The 16,535-nt window shown below is 36.9% G+C and overlaps 3 protein-coding genes across 3 annotated transcripts; 1 reads left to right on the top strand and 2 right to left on the bottom strand.

Annotated features, from left to right (window-relative positions):
* Window positions 1-1,304: 1,304 nt before the first annotated feature.
* LOC130725761 (probable protein phosphatase 2C 59) lies at window positions 1,305-5,660 on the top strand. Its single transcript, XM_057576958.1, has 9 exons — window positions 1,305-1,438; window positions 1,600-1,815; window positions 2,522-2,649; window positions 3,368-3,466; window positions 3,569-3,730; window positions 3,973-4,059; window positions 4,135-4,226; window positions 4,833-4,907; window positions 5,163-5,660. The coding sequence occupies exons 2-9, from the start codon at window positions 1,733-1,735 to the stop codon at window positions 5,328-5,330; spliced, it is 894 nt and encodes a 297-aa protein (XP_057432941.1). The 5' UTR covers window positions 1,305-1,438; window positions 1,600-1,732; the 3' UTR covers window positions 5,331-5,660.
* A 3,779-nt stretch (window positions 5,661-9,439) lies between these two features.
* LOC130725755 (heat shock cognate 70 kDa protein 2-like) lies at window positions 9,440-12,161 on the bottom strand. The gene is made up of 2 exons (XM_057576954.1): window positions 11,422-12,161; window positions 9,440-11,252 (listed from the first exon to the last, which is right to left on the bottom strand). The coding sequence occupies exons 1-2, from the start codon at window positions 11,693-11,695 to the stop codon at window positions 9,574-9,576; spliced, it is 1,953 nt and encodes a 650-aa protein (XP_057432937.1). The 5' UTR covers window positions 11,696-12,161; the 3' UTR covers window positions 9,440-9,573.
* Window positions 12,162-12,888: 727 nt separating this feature from the next.
* LOC130725741 (zinc finger protein CONSTANS-LIKE 4) lies at window positions 12,889-14,100 on the bottom strand. The gene is made up of 2 exons (XM_057576945.1): window positions 13,452-14,100; window positions 12,889-13,377 (listed from the first exon to the last, which is right to left on the bottom strand). Exons 1-2 carry the CDS (start codon window positions 13,998-14,000, stop codon window positions 13,081-13,083), a joined length of 846 nt encoding a protein of 281 aa, XP_057432928.1. The 5' UTR covers window positions 14,001-14,100; the 3' UTR covers window positions 12,889-13,080.
* Between the last annotated feature and the right edge of the window lie 2,435 nt (window positions 14,101-16,535).

Here is a 16,535-nt window from a genome sequence, read left to right as displayed (position 1 = left end):
CCTCATTCAACGACGCGTATGCAACGGAACTCACCAACTATTTTTAACACACAATCAATAAACCATTATTTATTTCTTTAATTGCCCTGCCAAATCAATCTCTCATCTTTACCTTTCAGGAATGGAAAATAGGTCTTCATTTTTTACTAAAAGTTACTTAGTTATAAAAGCTATATCTAGATTAATCATATCATTAAAAAAAGCCTTCCAAACCTAATAAGTTAGCACATTAAAATAAGAGTTTAATTTTAATGCATCATTTTGTTTACATCGTAAAGATTTGTCATGTCACTCAATTTAATTTAATTAAAAATTCATATTTCCCACATTTGAAAAATCGAAATTGATTGACGGTGTAAAAAAACTTTACACCGTCGGTGCATTAAACTTTTTCTCTTAAAATAAATATAATTAATATAAATATAATTAATATAAATATATTTTACTATTACTATTGTTCTTACATTAGAAATTTATTATAATATCTTTACATTATTTATTTATTTATTTATTTACAGTTTTATATTTAAGAAAATTATATAAGTCTACTTAAAAATATGTTTTTGACTTTTTTAAATATTTTGATATGAAGTATAATTTTAAAATAAATTTTAAGAACCTAAAACATCTAATGCAATCTATTTTTCTTTCCTCTACCCGGTAACTTATATAATATTATTTGTTTATAGAAAGATTTCTTTTAGTATAATTTAACTCATACTTTTCAAATAAAAAATTTACTCATACACCTATAAGTTTGGTAGCTTCTTAAGCCTTAACATATAAGTTTGTTAATAAGAATAAGTCTTATTATGAAATATATATTTAAATAGGTGAAGAAGTCATGCTTTCAACCAGGTCAAGTCAATTTCGAAAAAAATAAAATCTATAACAAGTAGCATACTAGACTCAGGCCTTAAGATTTTAAATACGTTAGACTTATTTAAATAGCGCCTATCTCAACTCATCATATTTCACACCATTGTCACATTTACCTAAAACTAAAAAAAAAAATTGTCTAACTATTTTATTTAATTAATAAATTATGAGTCAATTTTTTATTCTTTTGTTTAGTTCATATTAACCCAATGTTTTTTAAAGAAATACCATTAAATGTTTGGAAGAAGATTATGGCGTGTTTTTTTAATTGTTCTCACAATTTGATACGGGTATGATCAAGATTCTTAAGAATCAAACTCTCAATCTAGAAGTTTAAACAGTTACTACTTTTTACCATTATAATCGGCATCCGTTTGGGTAGACTGACTATATGATGTGTTTGAATTGTCTTAATTACTTCTTGGTGCTAAAATTGTCTCAATTGTTGAACAAACAATGAGTTGCCTTCAACTAAAATTAAACACAAGACCCACTCATTTCTTTCCCAACTCTCTCTCTCTCTCTCTCTCTCTCTCTCTCTCTCTCTCTCCTTCCTCAGGTTCTCTCTCTCCTTCTCCCTTGTTCAATAATTCTTCCCAATTTCCATCCTTGTTCAACATATTTATGCCCTTAGCAAAACCTATGTACAAAGTTGACATCTTTTTTGTACAAATTCTTGTCAACTATTGAGAAATTAATTCTTCATTGTTCTGTATGCAGGGTAAAACATGATGGAATTGAATGATTTCAAAATGACCCCACAAATGTTATGATTGCTTGGAAGGAAATCATACGTTAAAGTTCTGTTCTTTCTTCATTTTGGTTGAAGAATCACCCTCTTTCTAGGTGTAAAATGGGCTATCTCAATTCAGTTTTGTCATCTTCAAGCCAGGTTCATTCCGCCGATGATGCTCCGGTCAGCGGCGGTGGTCTCAGGTCAACTTTTTTTTCCTTCACAATCCATCTTTCTTTGGATCAATAATTGGGTATTTTCTTAATTATAATCCTTTTTTTTACCTGTTCTTCTGCTTAATTGTTATTGGTTGATTTTATGCATCATGGGTTGTTCTTATTTTCCAATGAAATTTACATATTTTATTCCTGAACATTTGTGTTAGACTTGGAATTATGATGGATTTACCTTGCAGCAAAATTCTTTCTTCTCCCTTGATTGTTAGCACATAAAAATAGCTATAAGTAAAAGTAAGCATACGCACTTATTCATAAGTTAATTAGAGCAGTTTCTTAAAATAAACTCAAAACAACTTATACGTAGGTAATAAGTTATTCTCACATGTTCACCCAGACACTTGCATAAGTATTTACGCTATAAGATAACCTCAAATAAGTTTTTCAAATGCAGCCCATATCAGTCGCGTAGTTGGGACATAGGTTTGAGGATGCATTTCTTTCATTGTTAGCAGAGTTAGTTTTGTTCTCCATCTCATGTATGAGCTGTGGATTTTATGCATTACTGATTTGATTAATTGATTAGAAAACAAAGGTGATCTCTCACTTTAATATTGCATTGAAATTTGATGCCGAAAAAGTTGGTGGCATTATTTCCTTTTGGAAAAAAATACTAAAGAATAGGACTACATGAGATGATTGTGACACAATCTGATTTGATTTGTATCTATAGTCACAATGGCAAATTCAGCTATGGGTATGCTAGCTCTGTTGGCAAGAGAGCTTCGATGGAAGATTTTTATGAGACAAGAATTGATGGTGTTGATGGTGAAATTGTTGGCCTTTTTGGAGTTTTTGATGGTATACTTACATCTTTCTCTCATCTCTGTCTCCTGGCTGTACACTAATTAGAATTATGCACAAATATTTCTTGACTCTGTTTCTTTTCTGGATTTTCCATTTCATAAAATATTGGGAGATTAATTATTCAATGGAACTTATTGATGCTATATGCAGATGCTTGTGTACTTCTGTACTTGTATTAACAAGCTAGATTTTGCATTTTTGTACTCCATTTTCAGCCTTATCAGCTTTCTGCTTCTATTTTCTCAAATATTCATAAACACAAGGAGGGAATTTTAAATTTGTGGTCTCATCTCATCTTTGATCCTATCACCCTGATTGTTGATGGTTTTATTAGTCTGTTATGTAAGGGTAATATATTGTTTTCTGCACACTATGACAGAATTTCTTTGAAAGTTACCAATTTACAGTCATTCTGTCCGCATAATTTCTGGATGCTTCATCTTTCTACTCTTGAACTCAAAGTTGTCTTTGTAGTATTCTTTGTTGTGACATTTGAATCTTCATTTATTTCCTATATGAGCAAGGTTTTAGTGTAGAGTGTTTCTTTGTTTAGCATGAGAATTTCCCCCCCCCCCTAAAAAGTTTAAGCTTGCAGGAATGATTTCCTATTGACTATATGTCTATATCTATATATAACCTATGCGTGAACTTGATGTTGATGGTATTCTTATCTGTCCTGAAAAGTAGAAACTTTCTTGTTTTAAACTCTCAGGTCATGGTGGGGCTCGTGCTGCTGAGTATGTGAAGAAAAATCTGTTTAGTAATTTGATCAGTCACCCAAACTTCATTTCTGACACCAAATCTGCAATAGGTATGCTATCTCCTACCTGTCACTTATACGCCTGATGTTATGCAATTTGTTATTTCCAGAGAATAACGTTTTTTTTCCTTCCAAACATATACTTTTCCACAGCTGATGCATATAACCATACCGACTCTGAATTTCTGAAATCGGAAAATAGTACTCATAGTAGAGATGCTGGCTCTACTGCTTCCACTGCCATTCTAGTTGGTGACCGGTTGCTTGTTGCAAATGTTGGGGACTCCAGGGCTGTTATATGCAGGGGCGGTAACGGTAAGGATACTAACTTTATGCACAGATATATGGGCACACACACACACATTCTTAGATGCATGTGGTAAATTATTGATTGTACTATGATATAATATGACTTGACATAGTTTCTTTTATCATAGAACTGGACCAGAATCAGAAAAATAAATACAGAAAGAACATGCAGTACGATGTATTATTCAGCTGATTACCCTCTGTAGAATGATTACTAACATTTTCCTTTCAATTGTGGTTTCCTCTAGCAATTGCTGTTTCGCGAGATCACAAGCCAGACCAAACTGATGAGAGGCAAAGGATTGAAGATGCAGGAGGCTTTGTTATGTGGGCTGGTAAATTTATAATACAATTATATTTAATTTAAAATATTTATCTTGTTTGTCACTATTGATAAATGTCTTTTTCAGGAACTTGGAGAGTCGGAGGTGTTCTTGCTGTTTCTCGTGCATTTGGCGATAGACTACTGAAGCAATATGTTGTTGCTGATCCAGAAATCCAGGTCTGCATCTACCATGTTTAGTGACATCCATTCTTAGATATTTCATATTGTTATAGATTCATCTCAACGTGTGCCTGTATACAGTGCATGGTGTTAATGTACAAGTTCGCATTGTGGGCATTCTAGTTTAAGTGTAGCGTAAATGGAGATAAAAAATGAGCCAAAGACAGAATTCACTTAGTGAATGAATAATAGACAACATAGAAAGAGCTTCTTAGAATGAGGTTATCACTGTTTCTTGAACTCAGAATTGCTATGTCAAAAGAAATGTGAAAAATTTGCATTAACACTTGACCATGCATGCATTTGTAATTGTTTGCACATTGGTCTGACAATGTTTTGAAATTCCCAAAGTTATGTTATGAAACAGTATGATGAAGCAATAAATCTTATTTTATTATTTATTCCTAGTCCACAATAACATTATCCAGGAGCATTTTTTGAATTTCTTCTAGTTAAAGACGATCATGCCACTAACTGACAACAATTGTGTACTATAATGGATGTAAAACAGATGTTGATGTTCTCTGTCTTGATTCTTATTCTGGTTTATGTGAACTCAAATCTTATGTGCTGCCTGCCTCTTCATGTTTGTGGATCTTGCAGGAAGAAAAAGTTGACACTTCTCTTGAGTTTCTTATCTTGGCTAGTGATGGGCTATGGGATGTTGTCTCAAATGAGGTTTGCAATCATGTTAATTTCTTCCCCTTTCTTCTCTCTGATGACTACAACAACACATCTCCATGATAACCACTAAAATTCTGACGAATTAATCTCTGCTGGGAAGAGTTGGGATTGTATAGGATCTCAATGCCATGTGTTGGCTATGTCAATGCCTTCTATATGTGCAAAATACTTTGGTTTCAATTGCAAAACAAATAAAGGCAAATGCTTTGTCTTATTTTTCTGATTCTTTTAAAACCTTATCCTATTCAGGAAGCTGTTGCTATGATTAAACCGATTGAGGATGCAGAGGAGGCAGCAAAGAGACTGATGCAAGAAGCATATCATAGAGGTAGTGCTGACAATATCACATGTGTTGTTGTTCGTTTCTCGATGAACAAAGACGTTCCTTCTCAAGGTAGCTCCGAGGTTGTGCATTGATGAGTGGTGGATCCAAACTGGGGAGACATGTCAAAAAATCTGTTTATGGTTTGGTCATAAGGCAATCTCATTGCTGTGTATCATGAAAGAATAGAAAAATAATTGCATAGAACTATTCTCACTTTCTCGGTTCCACAATTTGTAACTAGCTAGGAAAAAACAATTGAATGTGTGGAAGGAGATTAGCCAGAGTTCTTTCTAATTGCACCTGCTGCCTGTATGCATGGTTTTGTTTGTCCACCCCATTTTCATTGTTAGTTGTTTCAGTCCAATGCAACACTTAACTTGAATTATGTTTGTAAGAATAGCTTGTTTTTTTGGACATAAAAACTACTAGAATAATACACTTTGGAAATTGGACTTGTTCTTACATAAGGAGGTGTGTTACTGTCTTTTAGGCATAGTTGAAAATCATTTCTTTTTCTTTTCATATATTTTCTCTTTTTCACTCAAATCCTGTCTCATTTTCTTTTTTCATCGTCAATTTTACATATTCCTCACAAACTTCCCTTAGTGAATAAAGGTACAAGTGTAACCTTGTGATTATTATATACAAAAGATAACTTATAAGTGAAACCATCATAATGGTATTTCCTATTTACTTGTTATAGCCTAAGAATGTGGCTAGCCTCTATATGTACTACATTACAAACATCATTATCCTCTCTTTTTTTTCAATAGAAAATCCAATCACAAACATATTAGCTCACCAAAATTTAACCATCCTTACTAATACATTGTAGTTTTTAAGTTGGACGTGGGGTTTGGCCTTTAGGTTGAGTTTAGATATCAACCTAGTGTAGGCCACATTTGTACAGCTCCCCCCTCAATAATCATGGAACAAATATTCACGGAGGATGTTTTTCTTTTGACTTCCATCGTGCTCCTTAACAATGGCTTCATAACTGTTTACAGAAATTATATAATCAAATCTCTTTTGCTACAATTAAAGTGATGGAGAGGATCAGACTAACACATAAAGAGGGTGCGGGAATGAAGCGATCCACTAACTGTGTTTACAGGGAGGAGGAAATCAAACGAATACATTTAGGGGGGGGGGGGAAGATTTGGGCAACCCTATTGATGAGGCAAAATGAGAGTGAATTTGAACGTTTCTTCATACGGGCGGCCGACTCATATCAACGTGTGCGCTCCCTGCTAAGATTGGGTTGGGTCTGTCTTGGACATTTTCATGAGATCCACTAGTGGGCTTAGTATCTGACCGGCTAAGAAATCCATGACGGTCCACGGGCAATCTTCTCACCATGAGCAAAGCACCTTCCAGAGCCAAAGCTTAGCATTCACTTTTGTCCTTATATACTAGGTTTAGAATACTTTGAAGAGGACTCTTAACTAGTAATGCTCTCATTATCTCTAATCACCATGGTGTTCAAAGCACTTTGTCCTCTTACCATGCATTTAACAAGGATATCCCTGTTTTTGGAATAGAAACAACAATTAGTACGAATATTAAACTTATATTGAGTCTTACATTTGGGTGCACCTAAGACTTCTTTTGAATATCAATTCTCCTTCTTTGATTTTCCTTCCAACTTGATGAGCTGAAGTCAGATAAGCTCGTCTTCATGGTTGCTTTCCGCTTAAGTTAATCACAAGTCAAAAACACAATTTTTTCACATAAATGCAATAACCCACACTAATTTAAGCACTGAAAAAGTCCAATAAAAATAAAAACTATAGACAAAACTAAGGAATTTAATAAGACAATCCAAACTAAACAAACTAGACTGAAAAATTATATCACCAAACTCAACAAGTTATCTTTAGCAATCCAAGACTAAAATCAATCCTTAGATGGAAAAAAATCAAAAAGGAAAATGTACTTATGATAAATATAATATAAAGGGCTTTACAATTGATTAAATTTCAATAAATATATATATATATATATATATATATATATAAGAATGTAAATTCAAAATACTATACTTCAACAACATATATTGGAGATATATTGGACTCAGAGAACATGTTGTCGACAAAGCAATTAGCTCTTACGTACGAGAGAGAACCGAAGTGTTATCTTCATTGTCCTCAATTCATCTCCATTTTAATCACAAAAGAAAAATTAAAATATGTAATACATTTTTATTTTTGAAGAAACATAATGAATAATTTTTCATATATGTAACAAAAAAACATAATGAATTAATTGTCGAAAGAAAAACATGATGGGAAAGGGAGAAGAAAAGGGGAGAGGACTTTAGAGCAGTTGCTTTAAATTTTAACTAGAGCATTATAGGATAAATGAATAAAATGGAATGGCAAGCCAAAACTTAATTTATATAAAGTGGAGCTTAAGTTCGCATCTATTTTATGGTTTAATATACTTGTAGATTATATAATGTATCATGTAAATCCATACCTTGCGTATCAAGTCATGTATTAGACAAGGAAATGAATCTTTTACCAAGTCATCTTCATATACATTATATCAAATGTTCTAATAGCTAGCTTGGGAAATATAATAGTTAAGTCAAATGATAAGCTAGGAACAAACTATAAACATAATCTTATTTAATCTGAGTATTAGCAAAGCACAAGCCAAGTTTTATTTTAGATTGATTTTAAAGCTCAATTACATTTCTGAACCAAATTTTGTATTTGATTATGATCTATATGCAATTTAATATATGTAATATTTATCATTATTAAGTTTTTTTCAGCGTTTTAAATACCTAATTATTCAAAATAAAAATCATTTAGTGGTCACGTATAAATGATACTTGTAACAACAACCTTTGTGTTGTACAAAAAAAAACATTTCGCAAATAAAGTAAATTAAACTAAAAAAAAATGCTTCATAAAATTTACCTGCAAAAATTGATCAAAAGGAAATTGAGTTGTATAATTCTCTTGTAAATGTTTTCAAAGTTCTCATACCTTGTTATTTTACATATATATATTTAGCTCGCAATTTTTACATATATATATTTAGCTAGAGTAAATGTTTTCAAAGTTTCACATCAATTAAGTTGGTATATATCTAAGAGTATGAAATTTTTGTCCAAGCGAGTGCTTCTATCTGCATAATATTTATTCTTCTTATTTTTACAATGCAGAAAATATATGTTCTTTACCAGAAGATAATTTAAAAACAAAAAATTAATGAGTTTATGTTTGACTCAATTCTTGCACACTCTAAGAAAACAGGTGCGAGCAGTGATTCATGGTACAAAACGAAGAGCAACGACAGCTATTAACACATTAATTTCTTTTAATGGAAATCACAGGGAGGATTAAAATGGAGAGAGACTAATCAATGGTATTAGATCTAGACACCTATGCATTCGTGAGGTTTCATTAATGCTCTTTCGAGCCATGTAGCATTATTGAAATTGTTGCAGTTTAAAGCTATTTAAATTGCTGCAGTTTGCTTTTTACTGCGATTTCTGAAAGCGCCGCACTTACCACGGCCACTAAGCAGTTTTGAGATCTAAGACATTAGTGGCCTTCTCAGGCACCCACAATTGTAAAATACAACATTTACAACAACATCTTTAGCTGCGGCAAACGCTGCTGCAATTTGAAAACATGGTTTACTTTCGATACCATTACTAATGGTTATGAACCATCACAAAGTTTCATTAGTACTTTCATTTGGATCATTCTCATGATTTTGAACCCCACAATTAGATGCTTTTTTTAATCTTGATTGTTTCTTTAACCATGCCAAAAATATGAAAGTCTAGTATTAAACCCTGAATAAAGTACAATTGGTGTATCTCCTACACAATGTAAACAAAATTGATTTTTGCATTTCTTGTGAAGCTGCCCACCAACTATCTGAAGTGTGGTCCAAACTTTATCATAGCATCCTCTTTAAAATTGATTGGAGTGAAGAGAAGTCACAAGAGAATTAGCGTGATTTTGTTCCATGTGAATTGTATAAATTTAAAACCAAATAAGTGTGTTTAGAAATGAGTTATGCTAACACTCCCATGCAGGTTTAGGATTTTGGTAAACCTAAATTCTCTTTATAACATCATGAATAGCCCCAAGAGAATATGTCTGGAAATCATGTATGTATCAAGAGTCTAGACAGTTCAGAAATAAGAATCTAAACTTTTTTATTTGAGTAATTGGTGAAACAACGATGTACAGTATACTGAAAAAACAGAGAAAAAGTATGCTATATATAGACATGATGTAGCTAGTATTTAATCCCAAACCAAATGTGTCTTGCAAAATCAAACGCTGATGTGATCGATGTTCTGTCTGCTTAATCAAACATTTGATTCATCTTAGCTAAGATGATGGGGTTGCAGATACTCTCCACCTCCTTCTTCCTCTCCTTAAATTCATTAGTCTTGGCAAGTTTGTTCCCATCAAGCCATTGCATAGCCTGCTCAATTGCATCTTCAATCCTCTTCTTATCATCAGCTGAAAACTCTGAGCCAATCATATCATAATCCTTGATCATCTTCCTCACGTTATCCGCATAATTCTCTAGAGCATTCTTCGCCTCTACTCTCTCTCTGTACTTCTCACCTTCCTTCACCATCTTCTCTATCGCCTCCTTCGAAAGCCTCACCTTGTCGTTGCTGATTCTAATCTTGTTCCTCTCTCTGGTCAGCATGTTCTTCATTCCTATGGTTCTGTCCTCTGCGGAGACACTCAAGATACCATCAGCATTGATGTCGAAGCAAACATTGAGCTTTGGAGCACCCTTTGGTAAATAAGGGAGTCCGGACACCACAAACTTGCCAAGCAAGTTGTTGTAGTGACGACCATGAGTTCTAACTATCCGGTCACCCTCCTCAAAAACCGGAATCAGCACACCGGGTTGGTTATCGGCGGAGGTTGTAAAAACCTCCTCCTTCCTAATGGGGATTTTAGTATTTCTGGGAATCAACACTTGCATATCCCCATCACCAGTCTCAAATCCAATGCAGAGTGGAGTTACATCAAGCAATTTAAGAGCCTGCAGTCCCTTTTTTCCACTCAAAATTGCAGCCTGGACAGAAGCACCATAGGCAACAGCCTCCTCAGGGTTAATGATGCTCTTGCAAACTTCCTTGCCATTGAAGAACTCTTGCAATAACTGCTGAACCTTTGGCATCCTCGTGGATCCGCCAACAAGAACAACATCGTCCACCTTTCTCTTTTCCATCTTTGCATCTTTCAAACACATCACTACACGCTCCATACACATCCTGAACAAGTCCTTGTTCAGCTCTTCGAACCGCGCACGAGAGATGTTTGTGGAAAACTCAATGCCTTCATACAGAGAATCAATCTCAATGGTGGTTTCATCAGTGAATGATAGTATCCTCTTCGCCTTCTCCCATGCGGTCTTCAACTTCCTAACAGCGGTGGCATCTCCGCTAATGTCCTTATTGTTCTTCCACCTGAATTCCTCAACAAAATGGTTCACAATTCTGTTGTCAAATTCCTCACCCCCAAAGTGAGTGTCACCCGCGGTGGCTTTCACCTCGAAGCTACCTTCCGCCATGGTAACAAGCGAGACATCAAAAGCCCCACCACCAAGGTCGAAAATGAGAACGTTCCTCTTAGCGCTGGTGGCAATGCCTTTCTTGTCGAGTTCGAGTCCATAGGCAATGGCAGCCGCAGTAGGCTCATTGATGATTCGCATCACATTGAGGCCAGAAATGACGCCGGCATCCTTGGTAGCCTGACGCTGAGAGTCATTGAAGTAAGCGGGCACACTAATCACCGCATTCTTTACAGTGGTACCAAGATAGGCCTCCGCAATCTCTCTCATCTTCGTGAGAACCATGGAAGATATCTCCTCCGGAGAAAACCGCTTCACCTCCCCCTTGTAATTCACTACAATCATTGGCCTGTAACCAGGGCCAGGCATCACCTTGAACGGCCACGATTTAATGTCATTCTGCACCAAATCATCCATAAACCTCCTACCCATCAAACGCTTAGCATCTGCACACGCCACACCGAAAGATACACAAAACCATATCAATTGCTACGCACAAACAATGTTCTCCTGCAATAATAAAATCTAAGTATAACAACAATTTTTACTAACAATCAAACACATTTTCAGAAAAAAGTTAAGAGAATCAGTGGAATTAGTGAACTCGAGACTTACCGAAAACGGTGTTCATTGGGTTCATAGCGGCCTGGTTCATGGCAGCACTGCCGATCAATCGTTCAGTATCGGTGAATGCCACATAGGACGGGGTAGTCCTGTTACCCTGATCATTGGCTATGATTTCAACATGATCATGCAGCCAAATACCAACGCATGAGTACGTAGTTCCGAGGTCAATTCCGATCGCAGGACCCTCTATGCATGGTGTTAGCGCAAGGCATCTTGACTTCTGCCATTCACTCACAATGTTACTGCCTTCATTCCCAGGCATGTTCTTCACTTCAATTAATGAATCTGATTTGAGGTGTGGTGTGTGTATATAGGGAGCTTCTGCCTTCTTCAACGTGCTCAGGTGGTTGGAGAAATTGACAAGCTCCTCACGCTAAATCTGAAATTGCTACCAATGGCTGGTGATAGAAGCATTTTCAGCTGGTTTGGTATTGATGTTGGTCCTGCGGTTTGGGTGACTATCCAATCGGGTTTTACTAACTGAAAGTGTAGACCGAGTAAATAGCATTCCGCGTTAAAAAGAAAAAAGCAAACAACAACATTGATTAAGCGAGATAAGACTAATAACTAATAAGCGCTGTTTCAAGAGTTATTTTTAATTGATTACTTATTAAAGAAAATAGAAGACCAAGATCCCACATTGCAAAATAACTTCAGTGCATGCAGTTGTTACGAGCTAATCCATTCACAACAAGGTCTAACACAAGCTAATTCATTCATCAACAAGGTCTAACACAACTAGTAGATAGTTCGACCCGGCATAGTGCGTATGAAAAGAGCTAGGGGACATAAGGGTGGGGAGGGGAAGGTCCAGGGTTTGAATCCTGGAAGGAAATTTTGAAGGGATTTTCTAATTTACTAACAATTAACCACTAACATTTGCCTATCAAATAAAAAAAAATAGTGCGTATGAAAAATAATTTATTAGTAAAGACCTACCCATTTAACATGATCTCAGAACCTCGACTGACACATCTCATGATTGTCGGTTGTAAAAATACCTTGGCAGAAAAAAAGTTATAATTGACTTCACTCTCACTCTCACTCTCACTCTCACTTCGTTTATGTGTATATCTCACTTCTCTTTTAATGATATCATTGTCACATCTCTTACATCCTTGTCTTCTCTCCAAGAATCACGTTCGAGGTGGAAATATCTTCATCATCACATCATGTAACTCTTTGTTTTATTTGTGAGTGGAACTTAAAGTTTGTTGCTAAACCAGCCTTTAAAACACACCTAACTCAATTATAAAATATAAACTTGTTATTTTATAACATAAATCAAAGGTGGATCGACTAGAAAGTGATGTAGTAGATAATCCGCACATGTAAGAAATGGAACACTTTTTAGGACTAGATATGATTTAAAAATATGATTTGTGAATAAACAAACCATACTTAGCATTCCAGATTTTGATACAGCAGCCATAGCCATAAGAGGAAGTGCAATGCTACCACAGAAACCAACAACATTCATTCAAGCAACTTACATTTTGCACAACTTAAACTGCAATAGAACATGAAACTATATACAAAACAAAACAGCAACCAAAAAGAAAGACAAAGAGAGAAAATTAAGGAAACAAGAAAGAAATTTAATTACATATACACAAATGCAAGGGTTGTTGTGAGTGAGTGAGTGAATCAACAAGTTGGAACAAGAGCTGCAGCTGGAAGATCAGCATTGTTGTTATCATCAGAGCGTTTTGCAAACCTGCCTTTGATCCTCGGTCTGCTTTCCGCATACGCTTTCCTCGAAGCGTAACGTATCGTCTTCTCGAACCTTCTATTCTTCCTCTTCTCCCTGTACCTCATCACCTTCGCTTCCCTATCCACCGCTCTCTCGTAACCACCGCCACCGTTCGATATCTCCGACACCACCGTGCTCGCGCTCGTGCTCCCTTCCGGTACAACCCCTACCTCCATCGAACACGACGATACCTGAACAAACAAACACACAAACAATCACTCACACACACAAAAAATATTAAGCAGAATCATGAGATCGCTCTTACACTCTGCGATTGTGAATGTGACTGTGATGGAAGGATATGGTTCAAATTGCTGTTCACCGGAACAACGCAGTCGCTGATTTTCTGTTCCAGATCTAGGAAATGGAGTGGATCTGATTCGGAGAACAGATCTGCTTCCTTGGGAGTCGGGAGCAACCAGGAAGCAGCTTCAGCCTCTTCCTCTTCTTCTGCTGCTTCTGCTTCTGGTTCTGGTTTTGCATCTGTGAACAAGTGTTGGTGGTCGAGGAAGTTGGCGGCGGGGGAGTGGAAGAAGGGAGTGACGGGGGAACGTTCGTGGCGGGCGGCGAGGGGGTTGGCGGAGTGGATGTCATGGTCGCAGGAGAGGCAGAGGTTGGCGGCATCGGCCTTGCATGTGAGGCTAGCGGGGGCTTGCTCGCAGACTTCGCAGAGAGTGACACGTGGATGGCGGGAGGCGAGCTTGTTGGCGGCGTGGACTTTGGAGTCGCAGGGGGCGCAGAGGAAGGCGGAGTCCGGGCGGCAGTAGAGGGTGGCGGTGGCGGATTTGCATGAGTCGCAGAGCTTGGAAGCCATTGCTGAATGGTGATGTTGATGGTTTGGAGAGTGGAATGGAGGAGATGACAAGAAACGTGAGTGAATGAGTGAGAGAGTGATTGATTGTTTGCGTGAAAAGGTGGGTGGGGACAAACAAGCCAAGTCACCAAGTCATAGTCCAAGTCTATCTGCTGGGACCCGGATATCTCATGAATGGCCATTGAGAGACTGCCACGTGGATCAGGCTTACCCAAATGCAAAATTTACAGCTCAGTGAATTTTTGAATTGATGTAAGAATGCATGTTGGAGTCAATTGAAATTAAACCAAAAAAATTAATTAATTAATTTTGTCTAATCTTGTAAATTTCTTAGAGATATATGTTTGGCTTGGTTTCGGGGTATAAGCAATGGCTAATTTTCTCGTTGGGGGTGTTTACATTAATTGATTTGTTATAATGTGCATTTTATTTTTGTGGGTGAGGACTTAACTCTCAATCTTATATTTAAGAGACGAAACACTACTCACACTTACAAACTTACTTAGGGTTAACTCACAATCTTACAATTAAAAAAATTCTGTAGCTATTTGACAGTTTTATAGGGTGGCTTCTAGGGTGCAAGTGCACTCTAGGTCTTGCATCATGCAAGAGCAAAAATGACCTATTATAACAGGTTTAATGACCTGCTAATAAATAAATAAATAATTGAAATTTACACAAATATTCTTGTCCCTTATCTCTCAACCTCTCCTTTCTCCCTCCTCTGTCTCTTCCTTCTCACCTGCAGACCGATGGTGGCTTCCGGCGCGGCGGGGAATGACAACGATGGAAGTTACCGGTGACAGATGGTGATTGAGGCTGCAACCACCGGCGCTTCATGGCGATGGCCCTCCAAAAACCCAGAACTCTACCTCCTCTGGCCACCTCTCCATCCACCTTCCCATTCAAACGACCAACAACCTCCAACACGCAACCTACCCGCTTCCACCCCTCCGGTCACCACACCCCTCGGGCCATCATCAAAATCAGCTCTGGTTTGAAATCGAAATACACTGAGAGATATACAGACCCAGATCTGGTTCATTTGGAGACCAACAAACCCATCTCCATGTCCCTCACGCCTTCTGCTCATCAAAACCCAGATAAGCAGAAGGAGACAAAGCTTGGCGGCGCTTGAAGGATGGAATTTTGAGTCAGATTTTGGTTGGGGTCCTTGGGCGCAGGTTTTGGTTTGGGCACGGGCTGGAGTTGAATCAGAGACCACCGCACCGGAAAAGGAGAAGCCATTTTTGGGTTTTGGACTGATGGATTTTCATAATCAGGTTGAGAAATGAGAAGCCTTCCAGCTTGTTTTATGAACTGCAAAATCTGCTCGATGGGGGTCGGGGATGAAAGACATTGAAATCAAAATGGGTTGTTTGTTGTTGTTGCGATTGATTTGGAGCGTGTGAACAAAACTGGTAGCCGGAGCCGGAGGTGGTGGTCGCTGAGGTGGTGGCCGGAGGTCTAAGAAAGGTTGAAGGAGTAAGGCAATACAAAGGCTTTAATGTAAAAGACAAATTAAAATTATAATAAATTACAAATGTTAAATAACAGGTCCAATAGGTTGCAGATATAGCATCTTAAAGGAATATTTCATTTTTGTGGTTCTAAAGATGTATTGCACCGGTGCATGACATGATGACTATTGCACCTTATACTCCACCGTTTTTGAGCCATGTAGAATTCGTTTTTTTTCTTTTTCTATGTTAATTATTCAAATTCAAAGAAATTTTATTTCAATTTTGAAGGTGCTAAAAACTTCACATTAGTTTTGGTGGAAAAGGCCGAAAGGGGAAAGGAGGGTATGGTTGGGGCGGGGCGGTGCGGTGCGGTGCCATGCCATATTCCAACGCCTTGCGTGTCTTGTGCTTTTCTAAATGGACCCCACTTAATTACATCTTGTTTCTTTTCCCTAGGGCTGACTTGCTGACCAGTGCAGTGCCACATGTAATCTTTTTTCCATCTTCATGGTATTATTCCACAACTTATTATACAATATTTCACTATAAATATAAATATGTGATGTGATCGAAATAATGAGATGATAAAGAAAAAACAAATGATGCCCCAAATGTATGTGTTCAGTAATACACGTATCTGAAGGTAAGTTTTACTAAACCAATACAGGTTATAGCTTAAACACTTTTATGAATATACCTCGGATTGTTAACTAAGAGTTACACAAATTGGATTTGAACAATGAGCAGAGTTAATTGGACTATGCTATGGACTAAGCTGGTGGCACAATGTCATGCCCATAAATAGTGCCAAAACTACAAGGCTTGGAATAATATTCCATTTAATTGGGCCTCCATTGTGTTGTGGAGGCCGAGTTTTTGTTTCTTCCACGTTTTATAAAGATTACATTGGAAAAGAAAGGCCACGCAATATTTTCCGAAGCATAAAAAGAAGAAAGGTCACGCATTGCAAACCGTACTAAACCCAATTGGATCTACTCGACCCAAATTTAACCAAAAATAATAAACCAAAAAAAGTCTATTTTGTTTCATTCCCTTTTATCCCCTCACTTCT

The sequence above is a fragment of the Lotus japonicus genome, chromosome 1, assembly GCF_012489685.1.
Source record: "Lotus japonicus ecotype B-129 chromosome 1, LjGifu_v1.2".
Lineage (NCBI taxonomy): Eukaryota > Viridiplantae > Streptophyta > Magnoliopsida > Fabales > Fabaceae > Lotus > Lotus japonicus.
Note: the sequence above shows the minus strand (reverse complement) of the source record. Positions and strands in the feature narration are given on the sequence as shown.

Excerpts from the sequence above, each read along its gene's own strand:
- LOC130725761 (XM_057576958.1), top strand. The coding sequence starts at position 1,733 with ATGGGCTATCTCAATTCAGTTTTGTCATCTTCAAGCCAGGTTCATTCC. Across the intron at positions 3,467-3,568 it reads TGACACCAAATCTGCAATAG|CTGATGCATATAACCATACC; the intron begins GTATGCTATCTC and ends ACTTTTCCACAG. Across the intron at positions 4,060-4,134 it reads AGGCTTTGTTATGTGGGCTG|GAACTTGGAGAGTCGGAGGT; the intron begins GTAAATTTATAA and ends TGTCTTTTTCAG.
- LOC130725755 (XM_057576954.1), bottom strand. The coding sequence starts at position 11,695 with ATGCCTGGGAATGAAGGCAGTAACATTGTGAGTGAATGGCAGAAGTCA. Across the intron at positions 11,253-11,421 it reads CCCAATGAACACCGTTTTCG|ATGCTAAGCGTTTGATGGGT; the intron begins GTAAGTCTCGAG and ends TGGCGTGTGCAG.
- LOC130725741 (XM_057576945.1), bottom strand. The coding sequence starts at position 14,000 with ATGGCTTCCAAGCTCTGCGACTCATGCAAATCCGCCACCGCCACCCTC. Across the intron at positions 13,378-13,451 it reads CACATTCACAATCGCAGAGT|GTATCGTCGTGTTCGATGGA; the intron begins GTAAGAGCGATC and ends TTGTTTGTTCAG.